General features: G+C 43.4%; 1 protein-coding gene across 1 annotated transcript in view; it reads right to left on the bottom strand.

The window, feature by feature from the left end:
• Positions 1-4,318: 4,318 nt before the first annotated feature.
• Positions 4,319-16,659, bottom strand: part of EDEM1 (ER degradation enhancing alpha-mannosidase like protein 1) — a 32,541-nt gene continuing 20,200 nt past the window's right edge. The window contains exons 8-12 of the mRNA XM_033210518.1: positions 15,967-16,137; positions 14,059-14,132; positions 13,086-13,182; positions 10,746-10,949; positions 4,319-8,446 (exon numbers count right to left, since the gene is read on the bottom strand). Of these exons, the coding sequence (XP_033066409.1) occupies positions 8,357-8,446; positions 10,746-10,949; positions 13,086-13,182; positions 14,059-14,132; positions 15,967-16,137 (636 nt within the window). The 3' untranslated portion in view covers positions 4,319-8,356. The remainder of the gene's footprint in view (positions 8,447-10,745; positions 10,950-13,085; positions 13,183-14,058; positions 14,133-15,966; positions 16,138-16,659) is intronic.

Genomic DNA, 16,659 nt, shown 5'->3' with positions numbered 1-16,659 from the left:
AAACTGCAAAAATGAATGACTCTAATAGCTGAATAACTACCTTTTTGCAAGTCAGTGTTTTCCAAGTCTGCTTACAACAAAATTGAAAGACAGCCTAATTTATCAGCAAATAATTCTTAAAAATAAGTTCTTATGATAAAGTATTATGTAAATTTTGACATTATTCAGACATACAATTAAGATATGTATGTCTATAGATAGATATCCATATGTAATATGTATAATAAAAACTCTATTTCTGTGCACTTATTTGTGTGAATACATTACATCCATAAAATAAAAAATAAGGGCCAGGCGCAGTGGCTTACGCCTGTAATCCCAGTAGTTTGGAGGGCTGAGGCAGGAGGATCGCTTGAGCCCAGGAGTTTGAGACCAGCCTGGGCAACATGGCAAGCCCCTATCCCTACAAAAAAATACAAAAATTAGCCGGTCATGGTGGTGCGCACCTGTAGTCCCAGCTACTTGGGAGGCTGAGGCAGAAGGATTGCTTGAGCCCAGGAGTTCAAGGCTGCAGTGAGCTATGATTGCTCCACCTCACTCTAGCCTGGGCAACAAAGGAAGACCCTGTCTCAAAAAAAAAAAAAAAAAATTCATGCTGAAACCCATCTCATTCCGACACTAAGCAGTATTCATCACAGCCATACAATTCAATTGAAGAGGTGAAAAAAAAAAAAAACAAAAAACTGTCATTTAACAAAAGGAAACCTTTCTAATAAATTTTCATTTTGTTAATAACTGTCAAAATATATGTGTTGTTTATATAACTAATTGTAATGTTAGCTCAATTCTAAAGACTTTTTTAATACTTAGAAACTTAACACAGAAAATTGTTAAGGATTTTATAGAACTGAAGTATATTAAATCAGTATAAAATTCTGTGGGGAGACAGAAATGTAAATACTAATTCAAGCAGAAAAAGAAACAATCTAAAATTCCCAATAAATAAATTGGAATATATTCTTTAATAGATGATGGTGGGTAACAAATTACATTGGTTTATAGATTTCAATGGAAATATTTAAAAGGGTTAAAGTTTTATTTTAAAATGTCAGTATTAACCCCCCAAAATCAGTTTAGGGTGGTCCGGATGGATTTTCTAAGAATGGCAACTGGCTCTCATTCCTTTCTGGTGCCTTATTAAGCAGGCGTTAAGCTTTTCAAAAGATCAGGTCATTTTCTTCGAGAACTTGACCAGCCCATCACTGGAGGGCACCCAGCTGTGGAGCAGAGCTTCTTCAAAGCACCCCACGATGAGAGACTCTACCTTGGAAAGGTGGATGTTTGAGAACCAAGCTCTTTAAAGAGGATCTCTCTGTGGTATGGGGCAGTGTAGGTCCCCAAAAGTAGCCTTCTTCCCACTCCCCGACACAGGCAGAGAGAATATCCTGAATTGTGGAGAAAGGGCATTCACAGTGTGCCTTCTGGGGTCTTCATTGCTTGCAGCTGCGGAGAGCCCGGTGCTGGGCTCCTGGGAAGCCAGAAGCAGGTGGGCAGCCCAGTCCCAGCCTCTTCCCTCCAGCCCTGGGGAGGGGCTACTTGGGTCTCTGACCAAAGGTTGAGCTACTCCCTCTGGGGACAGACAGCGACATCCCTTCTCTTCATATGGAGGCTAGAACCAAACCATTCACAATGGCACCATGAAAATAAGTAATTCAAAATTCAAGCTGTTGGAACTTTTAAATATTTCGAGCCTTAAGAAAATGTGATTATGGGACCCGAGTTCAGGCAGCCGTAACCTTTATTTTTCTGACTATAGATTAGCCTTCTTCCTCACCTCCAGTGTTTTGTAAAAAGTGACTAAAGGGCACCAGGGAAGACCCCTTCCCTCTTCACTGTTGATCTTCACTATAGATTAACTTCCCTCTTACCGTTCTCAAACAAAGGCTTCATGACTATCACACTGCCTTAATGTTAGGAATGGAAGGAATGTTAAATGGACTCTTAAATTGGAAAGGAAGTGAAAACAAGCTGCACAGAAAAGAAACCAAACTGTAACAAATTAAACTGTTGTAACTCGTAAACCACCCTTGTGTGGAATGTGTTTGAATCCTACTAGATAACTTTGTCTTCTACCTATGTAAGCAAGACTTTAACTTCTAACTTGGGAGCACTGACCCCATTTTTCTAGAGTCTGTGTTCCCTGGATGGTTATTCCCAGCTTTGGGCTCTAATAAACTCTTAATCATATATCTAATATACTTAATCATATTTTCTGAATTTCGTTATTTAAGGTTGACAGCACCTAAAAGAGAGCCTGAGGCTGTTGCTTCCAGTTGGTTCAGCTGTGACGGGGGAAGCAAGATTGTTTACTTTCCAGTGTCCTCAGCTGGAGAAATGGAATCATAGAATTTACTGCTCAGGAGTTGGGTGAGGTTTGAATGTAACAGGCTTTTAAACCACACACACATGCACATGAGTGCACACAAGCACATAAACACACACACACACACAGCCAGAGTGGGGAGGGACTATTCATTCTATAGGCCAGTGACTAGCAGACTGTGACAGATACTTAAGCACAAAGACCGGGTGTACTGGGGCACAGGTACCACCACACCCAACCACTCTGCACCTCCTGGTCTGGGTTTCTGAGTTAGGGAGACATTAGCATACTTCCTTGATTAAACTTTAAGAAGGAAAAAAAAAAACTTTAAGGGACAAAGAGATATAACCTGTAAACATTTTAGCAGCTGCCACCTCACACGCTGACAAATGTAGCTTCCAATTCCCTTTGCCATCACAGGAACCCTAGGAGTTTATGTGCTATCATCTCTGATTTTAAAAGCGAGGAAACTGCGTGAAGGTGAGTGCCTTGACCCAAGCCACACATCCAGGACAAAGCGAGACCAGCCCAGCCTCCCCATAGCCAGTCCATGTTCTTAGTCTTCTTCCAGCATTCCTGTTAAAGTCCTAGGTCTGATCCTGGATGTCAAATCCAACTGGACCATAATTATAGGAAACACGTTAAATGCCTTACACATATTAATCCACCCAGTCCTCACAACTATCCTATGAGTATGGGCTATTATTATCAAACCATTTACTAGATAGGAAAACTGAGGCCAGCAAGTCTGTAATTTGCCCAAGGCACACAACTAAGGGGTAGAGGTGGGATTGTACCCAGCACGGTGTGGCCCAGAGTCCCCATACTCCACCTGACACTGACTGCACCATTCACACAGGACTTCTGGGCTCCACTTGCTCCACAGATGGTAAGGGCCTGGTGCTCGCACTACTGAGGCAGCCTGGAGCGGGAAGGCAGGAAGGCAAGAGCCCTGTGGCTCTTGATCTGGTCCCCTGGCCCACTGGGCTTGCTTGGTCTTGTCAAGATCACAAACCCACGAGACTTCACAAACACAACCCCACCACCCCTCACAATACTAGAGCTCAATATGAGCAAGGTGCTTCCAGCCTTGAGAGTCTCTCCTTCGCCCTGTCATGCTTCGTGGCCTTTAAAAAGGCCCATCAGGCCTGGTGGCTCATGCCTATAACCCCAGCACTTTGGGAGGCCAAGACAGGAGGATCACTTGAGGTGAGGAGTTTGAGACCAGCCTGGCCAACATGGTGAAACCCCGTCTCTACTAAAAATACAAAAATAAGCCTGGCGTCATGACATGTGCCTGTAGTCCCAGCTACCCAGGGAGGCTGAGGCAGGAGAATCAGTTGAACCCCAGGAGGCAGAGGTTGCAGGGAGCCAAGATTGTGCCACTGCATTCCAGCCTGGGTGACAGAGTGAGGCTCCATCTCAAAAAAAAAAAAAAAAAAAAAACCATCAGAATTGACTGTGACCAAAGCTGGGACACAGACGTCACAGAGCAGGAGCAGGTCTCTTCCTCAAGATCCCACCATGGTCTCCAGTGGTAACACAGGGAGGGAGGCCAGACCTCCAGAACCCTCCACCCACACGCTTCCTACATAGGCCGTGAAGTGCCACTGCTCTCAGAGGTGAGGAGAAATGAAGCATCTTGCTTACGACAACACAGAGAACTGGTTTTAGATCCCAGATATACTCAGCTAATTGGCAATAAGAAAAGACAGTGACTCAGTGGCCAAGAGAAAGGAAGCTAATGCAGAGGGGAAGGCCAGGGCTGGGATAAAGGTCATGAAAAGCAGTTGTGACCCGCACGGGAAGGGCATTTAATGGAAGAGTGTGACATACAAAAATGTAGTGGAATTCCATCGGGGGAGGTATTACTTAGGGCTTAGCTATAAAAAGCAAGGTTTTATTCATCTAGATGGGCAGTTCCTTTAGAGATTTTTCTCCCGTTTGTCTTGCATGTAATGTGTCTACATGAGAATGTAAAAGAGAAACAAGACGACAGCTCAAAAAAAGAAATCTTTTAATAAAAATTACTCATAAAAATCCTAATAAATTTTAAAGAGCAAGATATTCCTTATTACATTTATAAAAGAACATTTGGTCCTTTTACAAAAAGATCCCTTTTAATTTAAATACATTTCTTATTTACAGATTAAACATAAAATATCATCTAAGTTGCAAAGCATATTGCACATTACAGAGAGAAGCATCTGTGTATTTCAGTAAGTTTTCCCAGAGTTTCCAACTCTATACTTTTTTTGTAAAAAGATTTACCTTTCTTATGCAAAATAAATAAAAATGCAGCTTCTGTTCTGCTATTTAAAATTAAAACAAAATAAATTTAAGAATACTATTCCTCTGCCTTGAAGAAACAAGGAAGAGGGTATAGAATCAGGGATTTCCACAGGTACTTGACATTTTTACCAGATTCACGTCCGGATTCAAGCGGGAGCATAACCCCGAGCCCTGCGAAACCTGGGACACTCGGCCCAACCCGCCCCACCTCCTCGCTTTCCCAAGGTGTCCCTGCCCTGCAGGGAAGAGGCACTAGAATAGGAGCTGGATGCTGGGAATGGACAGGAAAGCTCAGAAGTTTCTTCTAAAGTTCCTGCTCAGCCACCCTGTGGCTAAGGTAATCACTCAGCCCTACCTTTTCACCAGCACTAAATTTGAAAAAAGATTTTTGTTTTTGTCAACAGACAAAAAAAAATTTATCAAAGAGAAAGGCCTCTGGTGCCCTCCAAAAGCAGAAAGGAATGTCTCATGTTGAGTCTACACAATCCAAAGAGGAATTACAGGTGGCAATCATTCAGTAAACTGAACTAAGAAATCATTAAGAGGGATATTTTCCTTTGGTGGGGAGAAGGGGGAAGGTGAGGAGGAAACAAGGCCCTCAGATTGCACAACTGCGCTGACCAAACCAGATACTTCCTACAGACGCTCCTCTAATAGTCATGTGCACAGACATCATCCTGGTGCATTTTTCTTTAAATACATAGAAAATTATTTAAGTGTCACGTGCACAGTCCATGATCTAAAACAAGAAAAGCCCTGAGGATTCAGTTACAATGAATAAGTTCTGGCACAAGCGCTGCAGAAAAAAAAAATTTTAAATGAACGGAAGATTTGAATACAGAAGCTGGTTTTTCACCATGGCCAGTGCAAATGGAGAGCTAGCAAACCCTTCCTTGCCACTTATTTTTCCAGAAGGGATTCCTCAGTCACATCAACTAAAGTAGCTAAGCCTCCCCTGTAATGATTTGAAAGTTTGTTGCGAGAGAATTTCGCTTCATCAAGACAACTATAAGGCAGCTTTCTACAACAGTTCTGCAAAATGCTTCCACCACACTGAACAAAGCTGACACTAGACACTAGCTACACGTGGGAATAGGAAGATGGGCCAGGCTCAGAGCTGCCACAAAGGATGAGGTCCACTCAGATTTGAGGCATTCCTGGGGCAAAGCACTGAGCAAAGCAACTTCTCTGGTAATCTCCTCCTCATACATTCTCTACCCAGTATTTCAGAACATAGAACAGAAGAAACTGCAAAAGCCCTGCAGGATATATCACAGTTGTTAACATTCTGACTTTCAAAAAGAAAACAAGTAACCTTTGAAACTGGCTCAAAGAACCTTCTGGCATCCAGCCACACAAACCACTGACTACATAGCATCAAACTTCGGACGGGGTAGTCTGGAAGCTCAACAACCAGGATTAATATGTACTAACTCACTCACCCTCAGTCTCACCTACTGGTATTAATTCCAGTACCCAGAAGTCAAGAGAGTTTGGGACTTAACATAAAACACGTTTCCTGACAGCCTGTGGTCCCTGAGAAGCACCTGCAGCACTCTGTACTCTGCAAGCATGAGATCCCTATTCCCTATTCCAGGAGCATGAGGAGGAAGGAACAACCGGGCTTGCTCGAGTGACAGGCAAAATGCCTCATTAAGAGAACACTGGAGTGCTTACCCACCACTGCCACCACAGAAGCCAGAGCGGGAGAGGAGGGGAGCGCCAAGAGAAATCACAGGCACGAAGAACTCACCTCCTTCTCTGAGATGCTCTATATTCCCAAATGGGTCACTAATAGTCCTACCTCTGTTTGCCCAGAGACAAAGGTACAAGTATGCTCGTGTGTGTGCATGCATGCGTGCGTGTGTATTTATTTAACATTTTTAATCAGTCAGTGAAAACATTTAAAATATATATACTATTCTCAAAGTTTTCCATTCAGTAGATGGGACATTGTTAACAAACAGAATAATGCTTCTGAAATGAAAAAAGGTAAAATAGAAGCATTTTATTTTTTCTATTTTAAAACGATGTAACAAATGTTTAAAAGATAGAGATGGCACGTTTATTACTGAAAATCCTCTTTTCAAAAATCTCAAAGAACTGAACTATATATTTTTAAAACCATTAACACTTAAAATTTTTAAGAAGGAATAAGATTTCTCCCTTTTGACTAAAAATGCAACATAGACAGTGTTTATTTCTAGCTTTGAAAAGATGCACATGAAATCCTTAGAGGTGGGCAAACAGTGACAGGTGAGAACCGTGGTATGTGAGGCTGGAAGTTTTAGGGATTTCCTACCCTTTTTACTAGAATGTGTTTCCACCCATGACGCTTCATGGAAGCCAGAATAAGAGTCAACCCTGCTGCACTGTGTAAGAGTAGCAGGTGTGTATCAGTGTGGGATCAAAGAGAGAGGTTCTGGCTAAGAAAATAAAACAAAAAAAGAAAGAAGGCATGCTAGCAAAACTTCCTCTGTCTACATGCTTACTTCTACAGGTTGAAAGGCAAAGACTGACCAAGCAATTTCCATCCCCCTTTCACCATGGTCTCACTATGTGGCTAAACAGGCCTCCTGAAACCGTAGCAGTAGCTGTGACATCCAGTGGCCCAAACCAAAACCAATGTAAGGCACTAATCTAAAGCCTGTATTACACAGAGAAATGGCTCAAGGATGCTAGAAAGTCATGTGATCATTTCTTTCTCCCTGATTTAGCTAATTGGCACTAGACATAGGAAACAAAAACAAAACAGAACTTTAACCCAAGTATGGTCAGAACTGAGAATCCTTGCTTAGGAAATATGAGAAAGATGGAAGCTCAGACAGCCTTAGGTATTGTTCTCTTCCTAAAAAGCACCTGATTCTGGAACTATGGGATTTCCTCAGGTAAGTTCATATTCAAAATGCAAAATACCATCCAAAAGATCTGTCAGTTAACCTCTTAGACCATAACATAATAACTTAAGAGACTCTGTTAAGAATTCTGGTTAAGACCATTATTCTTAAGCAAATAATTTGTAACGCTGTAAAGATTACTTGAGGCATACATGAAAAACTGGATGACTTTTTCTCCCATGTGATCCAAAATCATGGTTGGATATCAAGGGAAGAGCTCAATTATCTAATAACAGAAAGGATGACATTTTCAATGCAATTAAGTAGGGATACCAAATGAACTACAGACCCTTTTGCAGAAATTTCATTCTCAATCTTCTAATAAAGAAATAGCTAGCCAGGTACACTGGTGCTCACCTGTAATCCCAGCTACTCGGGAGGTTGAGGCAGAAGGATCACTTGAGCCCAGGTAACCCTGTCTCAAAAAAATATCAAGACCCTGTCTCAAAAAAATAAAAATAATAAAAAAATTTTTTCTTAAGATATAGCAATACTCCAGTATAGCAGGTGCCAGCAAAGAGACTTACGTTATAAAGTATAAAGCTATGAACATCAATCCAAAGAATGCCCAATCTATTGTGCTCATAACATCAACATGTCATAAGAGGCCAATTTCCATGTACCTTCTCACTTCAAATTATATCCTTAATAGGGCAATTCATTGAACAGGAGAGAAACACTGAAGTGTGCAAGGATTAACCAGATGTGGTGAGGTGCTGCACAGAAATTCCTACACCATCATGGACAGCGAGACTTCTGTCCTTTCCATTTCAGACTGGACTTTGGCATGGTCTGGGTTAGGTTGTTACGGTCTGGTTCAAGATGAGGCCTCACAGAGAGCAGATCAAATCAAGCCAACCATCTGGTCAATCTGTCGCATGTAGATGCTCTTTAAGGGCAGGGAGTACCTCCTCTCATCAGGTACACGATTGCACTAGAAAGACAAAAACGAGGGAAAATTAAAAACTCATATGTTGATCTCTCAGAAAATGTGACTGAATGACTTAATCCAGGGTTTCTCAGTCTGAGAACTACTGACGTTTGGAAGTGGGTAACTGTTGTGGAAGCTGCCTGTACACTGTAGAACGGTCAGCAGCACCCCTTGCCTCTCCCACTAGGTGCCAGTGGCAACTCCTATGCCTCAGTTGTGAAAATCAAAAACGTCTCCAGACACTGTTCCAATGTCCCTTGAGCAGCAAAATCACCATCAGGTGAAGACCACTGACATAATTTAATATCCTCACTCACTTTATAGATAAAGAAATGGCAGATCCAGGGAGGCTAAAAGGCATCACAGCAACTACTTAGTGGCCAGGACTGAAAGCCACATCCCTGGGGTCCTTAGTAAACCCAGAATTTCAGAAAACATTTCTGCTATTTGAAAACAATGTGTTTTTCTGAGCTATGTTTTTCTCATTCACAACTCAACTCTAAATGCTTAAGACTACTATTTTTTTTTAATTAAAGACCCCCACACCACTTTTTTTCCTCAAAGGAGAGGCACATCTTGAGAACTAACCAACTGTGATATCCCTGGAAGCAGTTGTCTAAATACATCCATTATCCGCTTCATCTCCAAAGAAACATTTTCCCCATGCCCTGTAGTTGAACTAACTACACCCTGCTCCTCATCCCCGGCAAGATTAAGACTGGCAGGTCCTTCCATTGGTCCCGACTGCCCCCCAAGCCCACATCTCTGTGCTTTTGCAGGTGCTACTGCTTCTGCCTGAACATCCTTTCTGGGATACCCCTTCTCATCCTTCAAGGATCTCCAGCAAGTGACCTCCTCGGGGAATCCCGCCTTGATTTTCTCTGGAGATTAGTCCCTGCCCTCTGTGTTTCAACGGCACTACGGACAAACGCCTCGGATGGAACTGGATTCCCCACTAGGCCATGCCCCATCCAGAACTGGGAGCCCTTCTGAGGGCCTGAATCCCTGGTGCCTGGAATCATGGGATTAGATCTATTAGCGAGTGTGGCAGGTCAGAGATGTCTCCTTCCTAAAAGAGAAGACACTGCCTGGGTCCAAATCCGGGCTCCACTGTGGGACCTGAACCTCTCTGTGCCTCCCTTTCTTCATCTGTAAAATGGAGACGATAAAAGTACCCACCCCTCACAGGGCTGTTGGAGAAGTAAACAGGTTAACGTACGTCAGCGTTTAGAGTGGTGCAAAGGTTAACCCTGGTATGTATTTGCAAGTGCTGGCTGTTATTAACTTTTCCCCCTCACTCTCCTTCCCCTTCCTCCCGATTATGCTTTGTCCACTCAATCAGCGCTCCACGACCGATGGAAATGGGGGCGGAGGTGGTTATCTACACTCTGGCCTATCGATTTACTTCACAAACTGATGGCGAAGACCTTTACTGGGGCATTAATGGAAAAGCACTGAAGCACAGTCTGCGATGAGAGGGCGCCCCAATGCCAAGGCAACCCATCTGTGGGGAGGCTGCCGAACTCCTGACCACCGAGGCCCTGGGGGATAACGAGATTCGAAATTTCGACTGATCTACATTTCCCTATCCTCACTTCCAAACCATCCTATTTGATTCAAATCAACACAACTACCTGATACTTTCACTAGGGATGCAAGGACTTCCATTTCCAAATTTTTCCTGCTGCTTCTCAGGACAATCTAGGCATGTGGAATAAAGCCCTACTTCAAATGAATGTGGGTGTTTGCTGCACTTCGAAGAGCATCTTCATTAGGACCATCGTGACTATCACCGCTTTTTTCTCTTCTGCTGCTGGTAGATGATTTTGCTGAATGTCTTCCATTTGCCCCTCCAGGTCCACTGATGGATCATATCAACAGGCTCCCTCGGCCTCCAGCTTTTGCCCCAGGCAGCCAAGAAGATGCTCCAGCAGGCAACTGGGGGAGCAGGGAGGGGTCACATGTTGACTCTGCCTGCTCCCTCCAGGCAAGGCCACAGAAGTCAAATCTGAGCGGTGGCTCCTGCTGAGTGGCTGCTCCTCCCACAAGACTCTCCTCTTCCAGGAACCTGTAGCCACTCGCTCCACTGGCACCTGCAGCCAGCAGTGATGATGCCACCACTGCTCCTGTGGTTTCCCTACACCCTGACAACATCTATACAAATGGTGTCTTTAGGAGGTGTTTTCAAATCTCCCAATCTGCGTACACCATCAATTTTCCATCAGGAAGTCTGAACAACTAAGGAATTCATAGTATTTTCTCTTCCTATATATGCAAATCACCCCTGGAGAAAGCAACTCACATTGGAGCTGGAGTTGATGACTTTTAACTCGTGAGGTTTCGGCCTGTGCACAGACTTTCCCCCTTGGTCCTGCCCTCCCTCTTCAGAGAAGAATTCCTTCCATGGCAATTCCCGAAGATGCTCATCCACAGATACAATGTGTCCCTCTGTTGTGAACATGTATCTGGTTCCAGACTTGTGTACTGGATTGTCTTCATCAAACAGCTAGAGGGAAGGGAAAAAAAGATACAACCAATAATTGTAGCACACTTGGAACTGAATCATGGGGGAGTGTCCCAGCTACTCAGGGAGGAGAATTTGCTTGGACCTCATGCTTCTCAGTGACAACTGGGTGAAAAGGAATTGACTGACAACTGTGGTGCCCAACCCAGGCTGCAAGGCAGAATTACCTGCTTCATCTAAACTCAGATACCTAGACCTGCCTCTTCCCTACACATACCCCGCCCAGACGCAGAGACTCAGAAATTCCAAGGCTAAGGCCCAAGCACAGGTAGTCTATAAAAGTTTGCTGGATGATTCCCATGTGCTACCTAAGAGTTCTCCTGCTGGAATTCTAGAACTACGCCCAACCTCACAGACACCTAGTCCCTGAACTGTAAATGCTGGCAGGGAGGAACCAAGTTTTATCCATTACCATATTCCCTGGGCCTAGCACAGAGCCCAACACATCTGCCAACATTCAGTTCATTTCTTGCACAACAAGGGTTGGGCTCTGAAGACGCAATGGCCACAAGGCACAGTCCTTCCCTCAATGGTGCATGTGACAAGGAACAAAAGAGCATCTAGAAAGAACATCTAACCCAATATGGGATGCAACAGTGCAGGAGAAGGCAAGTGTTCTGTGAATGTTGAATGAATACCTAGAAATTCTTTGAAATGGTATTGGTCACCTAAACTATTTCAAGATGAGGAAAAATGAGATTCAGTGCAGCTTGTCAATGTTTACACAGTAACAAGAGAAGAACAGGGCAGACCACAGGTTTTCCTCTCCCTAGACTCTAGGTTCTTTCACCTAGCACACCCTACAGGGTCACCTTCCTTTTACTCTAAAACTCGCCCTGTTAACGTCCTTCTGACACCACTGGCTGCTGGATGGAAATACGCAGCTAGGCTCTGACCAGCCTGATTTAGCAGACCTGAGCCACCTGCATGGACAGCAAGAACCACTGCACACACAGGAATCGGCAGCAGGACAGCTGTCTTCCCACGGGACAGACCACATCGGCTGCTGGTGGACATACCTCTGCAGTCGTCTGTGAAAAGACACTAGACACAGAAGAGTATCATCTTAATGGATGAGACCGGCAGCTCCAAAACCTGGCTCACGTGAAACCACTGGAGGCACTTGTCAAAATGACAGATTTCTGAGAACGCTTGTTCTAAAGATTCTGACTCAATATGGCTGTAATCTTAGCAAGGGCCCCAGGGTGATTTGGACCCAGCTAGCCCCAGGCCTAGGAACCATGGAACTAGATAAATGCAATTTATCACAGCTGCTTCTATCTCTGACCCTCTGCCCAAGTTCTCAGCTGCCATGCTATCTTCTAACCTGGAAATCCTGTCCTCTGTTTCTATGTGGCCATACTGAGGAAAGTGGCAGGAGGGCACGAGAGCAACTGTATGCAGGAGGAAGAGCAGTGAAGTGGAAAGATCACCAGACAGGGAGTCAGGACCACAGTTCACATTTCAGCTCTGCCACAGCAACCCCCATACTACGGACAAGTCGCCTGATCTCTGTGTAGGCTGTAGTTCTTGTGAGGGAAATAATGAACATATGAACATTAGGTAATATCAAAGGTTTCATCCAGGTCCAGAAATTCTCTGTCTCTACACACACACACACACACACACACACACATACACAATCACGTGCCTGAGGATGTGTATATGGACAGAGACAAGGCTGAGCTGCAGGTCTTGGCCAAGATCACATACATCAAGAAAAGTGAGAAGCCATTATGAACACAGCTCTCTTCCTCAGAGGCGTCTTCCCCCTACCACCACACTAACGCTGGTTCTGTATCAATCATTACCAGCATTTCCCACCTAGCACACCCTACAGGGTCACCTTCCTTTACTCTAAAACTCGTCCTGTTAACGTCGTAAGTTTGTAATCATAAGTTCAATTCTTGGTTTACTTGACAAATGACTTTTCAACAAGGTTGGAAACCATGAAAGAAGACAGTAATATCCTTTGGTTCTGACAGCATTTGCATCCTGGGAATGCACAATGTCCAGCATGTAGCTGTGCCCAGTAAGCACCTGTCAGATAGAAGACTATGCGAATGCTCGCTCTAAGCAATACTAAGTATTTCTGGGTTCATCTTGCAACACACATACCAGATACAAGTATTTACAGGTCTCACTGAGAAAGAAGCTCTCCATCCGGTCTTCTGTGGACTTGTCAATGACGTGATGCAGCGTGGCGTACCCACACCTACAAAACAATCGTCAGGTCAGTCCTGCCTCTCTTCCTTCCCACCTGCTGATTCACTTAAGAAGCAGAAACATTCTCTTTTCAGAATAATCAACCAGTCATCCAGCACCATATGAAACTATGTTTACACTGTAGGGCTCCCCTTTTTTATAGCCTGGATTGTTTGCAAATTTACTTAGCAAGTGCTTTTGGCTGCTAAATTATCAGGTGAGTTACAGGGTGTGGGGGTGGTGGCAGGGGGCTGACCAGAAGCATAACATGGCACCAAGAAAATGATTGGCAACAAATTTAAAAGGACTAATTTAAATGTCTAGTCCTAATACTTGTAGAATTGACTTATTATTGAGAATTGACTTATTATTTGAGTATTGACTTATTATTTAAGATAGTACTTTTTAAAAAGAAAAACATGATATAGCGGGTTAAAAAAAAAGCATGTCACAAAATTGAAACACAGAGTATGTTTCTTATATATACCTATACACACACATCATATATAAAAATATATTTAAAAGATTATAAGTACATACATTTCAATACTGACTACAGTTTTCTCTGTATGTGGAGATTACAGTGATAATATTCTACTGCTTTATATTTTCTGTACTCCCTAAACATTTTAGTGTATGTGTTATTGTATAACTAGAGGAAAGAAGTTAGAATGAACACCCATAATCTGCTAGAACCTCACAGAAAAAAAAGGGCAGGTCTCACTACAATGGAAAGGTTCTACTACACCAAAAGGTAAGCAATTTCCCTGTAAATGTAACATTAATGACCGGGTTCTATAAATTAAAATGCAAACTAGGATATTTCCCCAAAACAATTTGAAATAAAAGTGGCTGACAGAAAAAGGAAGGAACTTAGAAAACTGACTTGACTTTTGTGTACTTTTCCAGACTCTGCAGAATATCCATTCCTACATGGAGGTAGAAGGGATTCTTGGTTGCCTAGAGAGAACACGAGAGAATGTGATCCAGCATGGGCTTGGAAGACATGCCATCGACAAATATCATGGTGACTGCGGGGTTTCCCCATGGAGACGAGTCGCCAGCCAAAGGAAGAAACAGGGCCCAGGTCCTTTACCTTGCAGGGTCACAACGGTTAGAGGACTAGGGTATTCCGTCAGTTCACATCAAAGCGTACCTGTGACTTGTTTAACTTTAGCCAGGGGTAAGACCATCTGTTCCAGGGTAGAACAACACTCTACTTTGGTTCCCATCATGATTAGAAATAAAACAACGCCCACCCTGACAGCACCATATCTGAGAACAAATCCAATTTCTATCTTGCCTTGGAACTCTCCAGAAACTTAAGATACTGGCACAGGAAACAGGACCTTGCCACCATTCCAGTTATGGCACCATGAGGAAAGGCTGATGGGAACAAGACTTTCCAAAGTGTAAAAGGAAGCCGCCACCCTTTCCTCTCTAGTCACCCTGAGAAATCAGTCCTCAGTTGCCTACTCTTCTCACACATGCTCTTAGATGGTTTTACTAGAGAAAAACACTTCTCTGGGAAGATAAGCCTTTATCCAACAAACAGTTTAAAAGTTGGGGATCTTTAATTCTTGCCTAGCACCAGACTGCAGCAACAAAGAAAACAACAAGGTTAGCAGTCTCCAGATTAAAAGTGCACAGGGTATGGCTTCAGAGGGTAAAGCTGTAGAGTGCAAGACATCTCTGTCAACGTGAAGGAGAAGCTGAACACACGAAAGAAGCAGTGAAAGAAACAGAGGAGTAAGCTCACAGACTACAGGACTAAGCTTAAGAGGAGAAATCAGCCAGTAATCGGCACACGATCCTCTGTGTAGAGCCTTGCTCTACTGGGCTCAGAAAGGCCAAACAGGTGTCTATCATCTTTTTCCTTTTTTGAAAGGTTATCTAAAACTCAGGAGGTCCCTTTTTAGGCATGAGGACTACTACTAGTTTCATAGGATTTCTTTCCCCTTTTTTCATCTGAAGCAAATGGCAAGGATTCGGTATAAAAAAACTTGTTGAATAAATAAATTCAAACCTTAGTGCTAGCCCCATTACCAGAGTTTCTGAAACTCAGGCTCTGCTTGCTAAGGCTGGTCCACAGTGGACATCTGTTACAAGCCTACTGAATTTCACCAAGGTCAGTTTCTTGGTGAGTTAACCACTCGTGCTGCTGTGCATGTGAATGGAGGACTCTCTGCGTGTACATATGTATGGCATGCACAGAAGTATAAATATCTGGCTTCAACTGTCAGGAAGAAGACATTTCACAGTTAAAGTCACATTCCCTCTGCCACTGAAGTAATTTCACAAAGGATGAACACTAGTTTATATACATATATAAACAAAAACAGGCATCCAGATGAATCCCAGATGATTTCCTTTACAACCAAGAAAATGAATTTTCTTTTTATCTGAATAGTTGTTACACAGACCGGGGCTCCACAGTACACTGGTGCAGAATTGCATCCTAAAAACGGGTCTTCTGGTCCAAATACATTTGGAAAACACCTTAGTACAAAATCTTCCTCATGAATATTTAAGGATATGAGATATGAGTCCTATGGTAAAAACATGATTCAGCTTTGTAGAATATGAGGTTAAAAACATATTTCACTGCAAATGCCTTCTCTGTCCTGTGAAGTCACGAATAACACTGAACACTAACAAGACTACAGATGGGGGTAACTCAATCAGAGTCACTGTGAAACAACATAACCCTAAATCAGCAAATGTTCATTAACAACAAACTGCTGAGGTCAGGCGAGGCAGTGAAAGAGAGAAAAACAAAACAAAACTCTAGTACCTGGTAGAGGAGATATGTGGATTCCACTAACTCTGGTCTCAGTGGGTAGAAGAGAACATCAGGGGCCTGCAGCTGCCAGTTATATCTCTCAGGGAGGGCACCATATCGTTTCCATATGGCATAGTAGAAGGCATGAAGGCAGATGGCATCTTCCACATCTCCTATCAGCACCTAAGAAGAGGACACAGGTCATCAGGCTGAGATACCATTCCTAGAGTGACAAGACATGCCACAAAGGGCCTGCCTGGGCTCTCCTCTACCCCCGAGTTCTTACTTGACCTATACATACGGTTAAAGACAAAACCAACCCAAAAGTGACAACCCAGACAAATAAATGCCCTCCCTATCTGGTCACTAATGCCAAATTGATGTGAACTGCAAACAGAAAAACAGAGTACGTGTACTAATGAACAAGGAATAAACAACTGAGGGATAATTATCCAAAACTCACACACAGCCCAGCGCAGTGCCTCATGCCAGTAATCCCAGCAATTTGGGAGGCTGAGGCGGGCAGATCACCTAAGGCCTGGAGTTCGAGACCAGCCTGGACAACATGGTGAAACCCCATCTCTACTAAAAGTACCAAAAACTAGTCGGGTGTGATGGTGGGCGCCTATAATCCCAGCTACTCTGGAGACTGAGGCAGGAGAATCTCTTGAACCCGGGAGGCGGAGGTTGCAGTGAGCCAAGATT

Source organism: Trachypithecus francoisi, unplaced genomic scaffold (genome assembly GCF_009764315.1).
Source record: "Trachypithecus francoisi isolate TF-2019V2 unplaced genomic scaffold, Tfra_2.0 Lachesis_group0, whole genome shotgun sequence".
Classification (NCBI taxonomy): Eukaryota; Metazoa; Chordata; class Mammalia; order Primates; family Cercopithecidae; genus Trachypithecus; species Trachypithecus francoisi.
This window is presented reverse-complemented; position numbering and strand designations above follow the sequence as displayed.